This window comes from Vigna umbellata, chromosome 4, assembly GCF_029865625.1.
Source record: "Vigna umbellata cultivar VRB3 chromosome 4, Vumbellata_1.0, whole genome shotgun sequence".
Taxonomy (NCBI): domain Eukaryota; kingdom Viridiplantae; phylum Streptophyta; class Magnoliopsida; order Fabales; family Fabaceae; genus Vigna; species Vigna umbellata.
Genome location: NC_142168.1, coordinates 64975689 through 64986963, shown reverse-complemented (window position 1 = coordinate 64986963; position 11275 = coordinate 64975689). Strand labels below are relative to the sequence as shown.

The window sequence follows — 11275 nt, the reverse complement described above, 5'->3', positions numbered from 1 at the left end:
CAAACAACCCGTCACACGTTTCCTTCACCTTCTCCTTTCTCCTTATTTCATTTCCCTTGGTTTTTTCGTAAATACAACCAAATTCGATTTTCCCCAATTTCTAGGGTTTCAGAAACCCTATCTGCTCGCCATTCTTCCTTCCGACCTTGCTTGGTTGCAGGTCTGTTTGCTTCTTCTGGTTCTCCTTTTTGCCCTCTTCGCTGAACCAAATTTGGTCAACAAAATTATTCAACTAATAAAATAAAAATCCACTGATTGATCAATTTTAACGTTTTTCAGGTTACTATTTTAATTGTTTGCTATTTGTGTAATTTTCTGTTGTTTGTGTTCTTGGAGCTTGGTTTGAAGTCTCAGTGGTTGATATTTTATGTTTTCAGTTTTGCATTTTTTGTTGTTGCTAGTTGGTTAGTTATAAACTGGGGTGACAAGTGCGAGTTGATTGTAACTAGCTTTGATGAGGAATGAAATTGACGAATTTTCTTGTCGTGTTAAGCCAAAGGAGTTGGTTGTAGTTTTAGAAATTAACTGGATGGTGTAGTTTCTTGCTCTCAAAGCAGCCAATTCCTGTGTTTTATTTAGTAAGGATCTTGTTGTTTGAGTCTTAGGTGGAGGACATCATTTGGCTTTGTTTAACTCTTGGCATTTGATACATTATAAGGTTGTTAGACGCGTTAAGAACTCTCACTTAGCTGCGGCACCATCGTATTTGTTGAGACATTCCTCTTTGGATCTATGGTTATGGTTGGAAAGGAGATATGTTGGTTTGTTTCATACTTTCATTGCTAGTAATGCCTTTTTGTGGGTAAGGCTATCCTTGTTTGAGTAAGCTGAACATAAGGAGGTTGGAACCTTGGAATGAAAATCAATTCAAAACCCTTTACATTTAAATTGCTCCTAATTTTTTACCTGCTTAAAGAAGCATGGCCTAATAATCAAGTACAGCTGACGAGTTAATGTGTCTTTCCTTCCTTCATCTTTACTTTACGTGAACATTTTTTTTTCATTATCTTCTGCAGTAAATGAATTTGTTAACGAATGACATTTGCTGTGTGTCAAGAATTGAACATGTGGATTCCTATATGTCATCAGATTTCACTGTGTGAAGATGAATAGAATTGACAAAAAAATATGCAGATGAAAATATGTATCTCCTTACATTTTTTTATTAGCGTATGTATCTCCTTACATGATAGCAAAATCTTACCCGATGCACGTACTTACTCAATATCTTTTGCCAGTTCCCTTTTAATCATCCAGATCACCATGTCAAGTTTGGAGGAGCCACTTGGCCTTGACAAGTTGCCAAGCATGAATACCATAGATAGAATCCAGAGGTTCTCATCCGGTGCTTGTCGTCCCAGAGTAGATAATTTGGGTATGGGAAACTGCTGGATTGAAGGACCAAGCTGCAGCACATCAAACAGCTGCGAGTGAGTAAAACATTGCTGTTTACGACAAGTCTACACTGATGCATATATTTTTTAACTTATTCTTTCCTACTTCATAACATTTCGTGAAGCCTACCTATCTTTGGTGCAGTGAAGATGATGAAGAGTATACAGCAGAGACATTTCCATGGAGAAGGCAAACAAGGGACCTGTCCCGAGGTGACTCTTTCAGTCAAAAGACTATGACCATGGGGAAGAACTCGTTGAAATTTGGAGCAATTGATAATTCATTTTACCCGTCGGATTATCAGTATAGTCCAAAGAGCAATACCAAAAATGTACAGGATATGGCATATAAGGTAATGCAATGGATACAGTACGTTTTGTTCAATTATTAATTACTTATCTACTTGGTGCTTCTTTTTGTGTTTCATATTCTGCATTTGCACCTTCTGCGTAATTGGTTGATTTGATCATATTTCTATGGCTGGTAAGTAACTTACAATTTGTAATTGGGCAATGCAGTTTATGAAAGGTATACCAAATTTTGTAAAGATAGTTGAGGTTGGTCCAAGGGATGGATTACAGAATGAGAAAAACATTGTACCAACAGATGTAAAGATTGAACTGATTCATAGGTTGGCGTCTTCTGGGTTATCTGTCATTGAAGCTACTAGTTTTGTATCTCCCAAATGGGTCCCACAGGTATAATTTCTTTACCATATTTACTTGACTCCATTGATATTATGAATGACTGTCGTGGCAGAACTTTCTTCCAGGTGCAAACACATCAAGTCGGTTTGAGTATCATGAAATTTTACAGTGTGATTTGAGTTTTACCTGCTTGAATAACAATCTTTTTCTGTGCCTTTCAGTTGGCAGATGCAAAGGATGTAATGCAAGCAGTTCATAATCTGGGAGGCGTTAGATTGCCGGTTCTGACGCCTAATTTAAAGGTGCTAATAACGAGAACAACTATAAATGGACATACTTACTTTGTTATATCTGATCTGTTACATTTATAGGGTTTTGAAGCTGCTATAGCGGCTGGCGCTAAAGAGGTAGCTGTTTTTGCATCTGCTTCGGAATCTTTCTCGAAATCAAACATTAATTGTAGCATTGAAGAGAGCCTTGCCCGCTATCGAGCTGTTACTTGGGCTGCTAAAGAGCTTTCAATTCCTGTGCGAGGGTATGACTTTTCTCTTCTTCATTACTCTAACCATGTATAAACTCTTCTCTATTTCAATATGTTTATTAGTGTGCATTTATTTTCCATTTTGATATTTTCTGATGAATTTGCTTTTATTGCCCTGCAATTATTGTTTTTGGGTAATACGGTTACCTGTTTATATTTATTAATTTATATTTATTAATTAAACAATTTATATCCTACTTCGGTGGGGTTTTCTACATGTGCTGTTCCAGGGAATCTGTTTTTGTATCTTAGATTTCTAGCAGTTTTTACGTATATGACTCTAATCGGAAGTGAAGAACTGATAATAAGCATACCAATTTTATTTTATGCTGTTTTAATTTTGTTTGATCTCATTTCTCTCTCTTCTTAACAATTAAATGAAAGAAAGAAACAATCTGTTTCGCTTATTCCAATCTGTTTCTCTGTATTGAAATATCATAGGTATGTATCATGCGTTGTTGGATGCCCGGTGGAAGGACCTGTCCCGCCATCAAAAGTGGCATATGTAGCTAAAGAACTGTATGATATGGGCTGCTTTGAAATCTCGCTTGGTGACACAATTGGAGTTGGTACTCCGGGTAATCAATTAGATATATCCTTTAGAAAACTACAAACTATTCATACCTTGTTCAGTATTTCTGTTGAAACTACTCTCGTTTGGTGATATTCTGGTACAGGTTTTTTCTAAGTAGTGTAAAATTAATAAAATTAGGAATCTTCAGTGTTGCTACCTTTTTTATTTTTTGTCTGATAAGCCTCCACTTCTATAATAAGGGAGATTTCAAATCTTCGTTTGTTAGTCTATTAAAGTTTGCTTTGTAGTTATTTGTCCGTTTTATAGTATAGAGATCGATTATATCCCACAGTTCTTTGGCATATTGATTAATTTTACATCATATCTTTCATTGAATCTCACATTTATTGTTCTCAAACTAAAAGCGTGGCCTTCTTGTCTCTTCTGGTAATTAGTGCAATCACCTAAGCTTCATAATTCTGTGTTGGATATAAATCCATTTTCCTTGGAAAACTAATTATAACCAGAGTATAGACTATAATTTCGTGGAAGAATTTCTTTGGTAATTCATTGATTTGTCCTTGTTTTCTTATTTTACATTCCAAGTTCCAAGTATGACAAGCATGTTATCTGTACGTACTCTACTTCTCTCCCTTGCCCAGAAAAAAAAAGCATGCAGCATACTATATTAGCTCCATGATTGCATTCCTTTGTTTGGCATGTCTTTAAACAACTCTTACTAAAAATTAGCTTATTACTCAACCTTTCTTGTGCTTTGTGGTATTACGTTGTCTTTATTTTTGAACTTGCAATATAATTTTCCTTCATTTGAGAATGTTCAGTATCAAAAACATTTATTTACCTCTTGGCTCTATCCACATTTTTCCACGATGAGTTTTAAGCACTACACCTAATTAAAAGTATCTAACATGGTCATCCTTCCCTTATTAATTCCCTGCAACCTGTTTTCTCTATGCCTATTATCGATTCTCGATCTGAGTCCTGACTGCTTATTAATTTATTTTTCTTTGTGACACTGTGTGCCTATATTAGCTATGCTTTTATAACAAAGTAAATACTGTCAGATCTTGGCAGATTTTCATGATAGATGTCTAGCTCTTTGCTGTGTAGTAAAATAGAATATGAATATTCTTTATGAAAACTTTCTATTGGTTACTCAAATACGAACTTAGTACTTATATTGTCTTCTGTTCATTCTGTTGCGATCAGGTACTGTAGTTCCGATGCTTTTGGCTGTAATGGCTGTTGTGCCAGCAGAGAAGCTTGCTGTCCACTTCCATGACACTTACGGGCAGTCCCTTCCAAATATTCTTGTGTCCATCCAAGTAAGTCAACAAATTCATTCGCATGTCCCTTGATGGAGTTTATTGAACCTTTTTTCTCCATCACATGCAATAAAAGTTCTTAACTGTTCTGCAAACTTTTGAACAATTAAAATTAATGGACACTCTATTCCATCTATGAAAAAAATGTTTTCCCATTAAGTTGGATTTTATAACCAAGTTTAAACCGGCGCACATTTTGTCTTTTGGCATTCTAACAGTTTTTAATTGACATTGATTTGTATCAAAACAGATGGGGATCAGTGCTGTGGATTCTTCAGTTTCTGGTCTGGGTGGCTGTCCATATGCTAAGGGAGCTTCTGGAAATGTAGCCACTGAAGATGTTGTGTACATGCTAAAGGGACTTGGTGTGAAAACCAACGTTGATCTTGGAAAGCTCATGTCAGCTGGTGACTTCATCAGCAAGCATCTGGGCCGTCCATCTGGCTCAAAGACTGCCATTGCCTTTAGCCGAGCCACAGCTGATGCTTCCAAGATATAATCCCATATTGTACTATTAAAAGTATATGTAGATGTTTGAAGTGAGAGAACACTAAGTGTTTCATCTTCTTTATCCCATCATTTTAGTGAAAGAATAAAATGCCCGCTCATGTTGATGAGTTGGGAAGGAAGAAGTTATGCATGTAATCTGCCAAAAGCTAGTGAAAGCTTTTCATTTGAATGTAAGCCTGCAATTTTATCCCCAAATTTTTGTTTCAAGTTTGACATCACAGATTCACTGAGTACGATGTTTAGTTATAGCATACATGTCTCTTGTATAATTATAAAAAGATCAAAGAAATTATTATTTACACAGAGCAAGATAATTAAAATTATTTAGCCCCATTTCAGGTACAGATTTGATACCATCTCTCAGACTCTTCTTTTTCTTGTTTTGATGTGGGTGGTTGGATCGTTACTTGTCGACTTGTCTGTAAGGTCATTGCCTTGCCAGCTTTCTTTGACATGAAGTTAAATTGGTTGGTTGCTATTTATGGTTAAACGTGTTTCAGCATCTTTCAGCGTCTTTCAGGAATGTAATAAGACAAAAAAATGGAGGTTGAAATGTGTTTTCTATAACTTTTGTCTCATTTTTTTTTTAGTTCTTTCAAAGATATTTCAAATAGAAAGATATTTTGTAAGTAACATGAAGGAGAACCACATTATTTTATACTGATTTGTCTCCACCACGATACCACAATCGATTTTTGAAAACAATAAAATTTTACTAAACTATAAACTTAAGCAAATATTCGTTATAACTACTTTTGCCTAAACATTCAAGTATTTTTCTTTTACTTATTTTTGCAAGCAATTTTCTCAAATATTCTTTAAGTAGTAATCTCTTTAAGTTTTTGCACTATCCCAAATATGTTTAAAAGGATACGAGAAGACATAAAGTTTTAAATAGACTAAGAAGAAAGTTTAGGTCAAGTTTAAACAAAACATCAACGTCTGAAAAAAAAGAATGTGATAATATTAATTTTTATCATTATTTTAATTATTTTTTAAATTTAAATATTAAATTAGTCTTTATTTTTATTGAGTTCTTTTAACGTGATCGCAGTTTTTTGTTTGTTCAAAAATAATTCAATTTTCGTTATTTTTTTTTGTCAATTTAGTCTTTTTAAATGTTCTTTAAGTAGTTAATGATATGTATGTCATATCTCAATTGAGTGTTTTTTGTTATTATTTTTATTTTTATTTTTTCTTAATTTAAAAAAAAAAATATTTTCGTGTCAATTCAAAATTGTCACATGGTAATGTTATTGTCACATGATTGTGTCACGGTCATGTTTTATTGTCTAATATTCAATTCAGTTCCTATATTTGTTATTTTTATTCAATACAGTCTGATTTTTTTTAATGGAGTAATTTTGTCTCTCTAAATTGAAACCAAATTTAATTTTTATATAAATGTTATATTGATATTTTTATTAAATTTCACACTTTTATTAAATATTTTTTAAATTATTTTTAAACCTACTCTAACTATATAATTAAAATATAATTACTAGATTTATGTTTGATTCTTGCTCCATGGAGTTAGAATTGGTTTAAAAATAATGAAGAATTTTCCTTCTAATTTAAACTAACTCTAATCTTATTTTTTTTAGAGGTAACAAAAATCAAATATAAATCTAATAATTATATTATAGGTTTAAACTCTCGTTTGGTCCTCATATTTGTTGAGAAATCTCAAGTGGGTCCTCTTGTTGAAAACAGTCTCAATTGGGTCTTAAAGTATGTAAAACTGTAACAATTAAGCCATTTTTTGTTAAGTGGTCAAAAACAGCATCTAGAAATGTTGAACTGTAATTTATTTTAGAGGACGTGTTATTGTGTATTAATTTCACTACCTGACGTGTTTTATAATGATCATTTCTACGCGGACCCTGAAATTATTATGCTTGCCCTAACATTTAAAGGGGGTCCTTAAGGTAGAATTTGTCATTGTTCTTCGTGTTGAGAAAGAGTTGGTTGTGGAAGCTGGAACAGAAAAGTGTTCAGTTGAGGAATGTCTCGTTCGTCTTTGTCTTGCACATGCAACGGTTGGGGCATACAACAAAGTAGTGGCGGTGCAAGGAGGTTGGGTATAAAACCCACTTGCTTCTATGGTGAGAATGTAGTATTTCGCATTGCGAGAACCCCTAAAATTACGGGGGGATGGAATTCTGGGGTTGCCCTAACTTCAAAGTAAGTTTCATGGAAGCACAAATCTAGGTTTCCTTTTTTGGGTTTTGAGGATAGAGTAGATGTGTGTTTTGAAGTGTGTTGTTGAACAGGGTGGGAGTGAAGATTTGGTTGGCTACAACTTTTTTTAGTGGTGTAGTGAAGAAGGAATTGAAGAAAGTCCTAAAGATATATGTGGAAATATGGTGAATGTGGAAGAAATGATTCGTGAAAGTGCGAGAAATGAGGAAATGGCTGGAACTATGATGAAGATGGAAGAAAGAGATGTTGAAAAGATCAAAATAGCTTGTTTAGATAAATGTGTTTTTATGTTGGAAAAGTGGTTGAAGGTGTTAATGGGCGTGGTGTTTGTTATATGTGTTTTTAATGTAATTATAATATCAATGTTGATGAAACTTGGTTGATTTGTTGTAAGAAGTTTATGTAATGTAATTAGGTATTTGTAATATTAATGTGTTTTAATTAAAACATTTACTCATTAGTGTTTAACAATGTGTAAAAGGTAAATAGAAAATGGTGTCTATCTAGAACCAAATATAGTTTAATCATTACATGAAAAATTGTACTCATTAAGCAAGAAGGGATATTCAACAATGGTCATTAATAAATACACAAAAATAAACCCAATAATATAGTTTAACAAAGACCCAAAGTTATCAAAATACATGGCATCCTCTTTGACAAAGTATATATATGCTTTGCATTAGGAACAAAAAAAAGGATTGTCCAGGGATTGTAATTAAACATTACATCAAATATAAAACATTGTTTACAAAATTAAAGTCCTAACATTTTCAACTAATTAAACATCAGTTGATTGTTGAGTAGGAATCAAATATGTTGGTGGAGATATTATTACTTTACTTTGTTGTGGTGTAGAGATTGTTGATTCAGTGTGTTGTATTGGAAGTCGTTGTGGGCAAGATTTTTTGTTGTGTCCAAGTTGCTTGCAGACACCACATCTTTTTATGGTCCCACCCTTTCTTAATTCACTTTCCTTCTTAGGCCTTCCTGACATTGTTCTTTTCTCTGGGGGTAATACATCTGGATATGATGTAATTTCTCACACATGTTGACCATTGATAGAATAAATGATAGAGTTGTAGGTCTCTTCATATGTTGACTTCCCAAACTAATGGCCAATGTATCCGTCTCCATTTAAATTCAGCAATTTCATTGCAATAAGGGCATGACTACAAGGAATGCCAATAATGCTCCATTTTCTACACGTGCACTCCAATTTGTCAACATTGAAATAAATTGCTCCCCAAATTGAGAAATTTGTCTGACTTCAAATAATTTATCTGCTGACCACCTGTCATGTATACAAAACCATAACACAGTTAGCAATAAAGTAATGATCATGTGAAATTATGTTAATTGTATCATTAAAGTTACCTTGGTATCCAATATCTAGTTAACCATGATTCCTTTTGAAATCTGTTGAGAACTTTAGAACAAATAGAACCTTCATATGATGTCATCTTTGTCCTGCTCGTAGCTCATTTCTTCATAATGTAAACCCTAATGTCTTCTAACATGGTAATAATGGGCTTAAACCTAGTATGAACTAGTACACGATTGAAGCCCTCACACATATTTTTGACAAGAGTGTCACAGTTTGATGTACGGGTAAATCTAGATCTTGATCAAAACTTGATTTAATATATGTGAGTAAATATAAATCTGAAAAGTAGGGGCAATAAATGTATATAAACCATTTATAACAGTAAATGCATACATGGGTGGAATAGCGATCAAGTATTTAACGTCGTCCAAACCTCTTTAATGTTCCTCATTTCAGACTCCCACCACCGAAACACTCAAACAGGGGACCACTGGTTCTACACAATTGAAAAAGAAATCGGGGACCACAACATCTACACTTCTACACATTTCAAAAGTCAATATCAAGACCACACCGCATAAAACATTCCAAATAAATACTCATACCACAACGCAAAAACCCATTTCCCATTTCCCATCCCTAAAACGAAAACGCAATACAAAACGAAGCACAAAAGCAAACTAACCTTAACTATCGTGAACGTTTTCGGTACATCTTTCAAAAGCCTGAGGTGATTGTTTTCGTCTTCCCCTCGATTCTAATTCAAATGTCTTCACGATGTTCGTCTCCTATTCACATTCAAATCTCTAATTCCTTTTGAAATCCCTCTTTCTCTAAACCTTATTCAGTTCACAAATCCCTAATCTGAATTGCACAAAATCTCTAATCTATTATTTTAACTACAATGACCAATTACATTTAGCCATGTTAAAAGCTAATACACCATCTTAATTTAAATATTAATTCCACGTAATAACACAATGTTAACTTAACATGTGGATAATTTTTTTTTAAATAAGAAAAAATTAAAAAAAAAATAACAAAACAATCACAAACTAGCATGTGGTATACTTTGTTCACATGCCCTTAACTAATTAAACGGTGTTAAAAAGAGGACTAAATTGACAAAAATAAATGAAAATTGAAATTTGATTGAACAACTAAAAAAAATACGACTACATTGAAAAACTCAACAAAAATATGGATCAAATTATTTAAGCCTATCTTCTATTAAAAAAAACTCTCTTTTTTTCAGCTTTTAACCTTCTTAATTTTCGTTTTTACATTGTTTTATAAATAATTACATTAATCTCCATTCCTTTTTTTTTTAATTTTGCAACAAATGATCCAAGCCAAGACATGTTTACATCCTTGAGAAGCAAGAAGAGTGTGAAATCATGGAAGAACAACACTAGGCACCATAAAATTCACGTCCATCACCACAAAGTAAGAGAACAAGGTCCTCTAGTACTACAACTGGTGTTGGGCAGTACCTATATAGCGTTGTGTATGTGTGCGTGAATATCGTTCTATATCATTTCATGTCTTTTCCATTCTCTAAGCATGTTTAACTTTCAAAGTTCACCGTTATTATTTATTAGTTAAACCACTTTCGCAATCCCTATTTCTGTTGGGTTTTCTTAAATAGGTCTCTTTTTTTCTCCAATTGGGTCCCTAAAAGTGAAAAATTGAAGCAATTGGCTCTCTATCGTTAAATTGGGTTAATGTCTAAGTGATGGGTCAGTGTGAGGTGGAATCATTAAATGACACGGAACATTCAGAGTAGGTTATGTAGAATATATAATTAAAAAAAAGTTTCTAAGAATTGAAACCCAAATTAAGGTTCATCATCTTCAACCTTACCTTTCATCATCTTCAACCCTAGCGATTCATGCTTAGGGTTCATTACGAAATTATGGTTCATGAAACCCAAAAAGTTTCTGAAATATGAAATTAACCACCACCAAATTAAGGTTTATCAAAATCAAATTGGGTTCGAGATTAAAGACACAACAAGGTTTGTCAAATCGTGTAAACTCCCAAGTTCTCGCGGGATTGAACTGGAAAATAGGTTAAATGATAGGTTCAACTCTGTCATGTCATTCTAAAGGGCCACGTTACTGGGTATTTCGCGGGATTGAACATGTTCTCTTGCATCCTAAGTTTCTGTATCTTTTTTAACCAACTTATGCACGTAGGAACTTCACCAGTGAAGCGATTCTTGCTGACATCAATCTCCAGAAGGTGAGGGAGTTGGCATATTCGTGTTGGGAATTTGGAAGAAAATTCGTTAGTAGACAAAATGAGTTTGGTGAATGCCGCAGAGATGGAAGCAAAGACAAAACCTTTAAACTTGTTGTTGGACATTTCAAGAAACTGAAGCCTAGTAAGGGCCCAAATAGTTGGAGGCACCTGGCCTGATAACTGGTTGTTCCCTTGACGCCATTGTCGTCGCCCTCACAGTTGTCCTCTTCCTCGTGTTATATTCAATGTATTTAACTATTATAATTTGAAGAATGTAATTTCACGTGTTATTTCAATAAATTAAAATTATTGTATCTGTTAATTATTTTGAGTTAAATATGTTTTTTTAGTTTTTAAATTTGGACATTAAGTTGAAATTCATACTTATTTCAAACTTTGATACATTTTTTTCACAAATTTTTAAAAATGAATGAATATAGTCCTTTTCTAAATTAAGGATTAAATATGCTTTTAGTTCCTCAACTATCAACCGATTTTAGTTTTAGTCCCTCTTTCAAACTTTGGTACACTTTGATCCTTGTCCTTAAA

The 11275-nt window shown here is 33.5% G+C and overlaps 1 protein-coding gene across 1 annotated transcript; it reads left to right on the top strand.

Moving 5' to 3' along the window:
• Nucleotides 1-5206, top strand: LOC148200943 (hydroxymethylglutaryl-CoA lyase, mitochondrial-like). The gene is made up of 9 exons (XM_088113340.1): nucleotides 1-160; nucleotides 1239-1430; nucleotides 1540-1747; nucleotides 1914-2093; nucleotides 2264-2344; nucleotides 2414-2577; nucleotides 3025-3161; nucleotides 4328-4443; nucleotides 4694-5206. The coding sequence occupies exons 2-9, from the start codon at nucleotides 1264-1266 to the stop codon at nucleotides 4940-4942; spliced, it is 1302 nt and encodes a 433-aa protein (XP_087969466.1). The 5' UTR covers nucleotides 1-160; nucleotides 1239-1263; the 3' UTR covers nucleotides 4943-5206.
• The last annotated feature ends 6069 nt before the right edge of the window (nucleotides 5207-11275 follow it).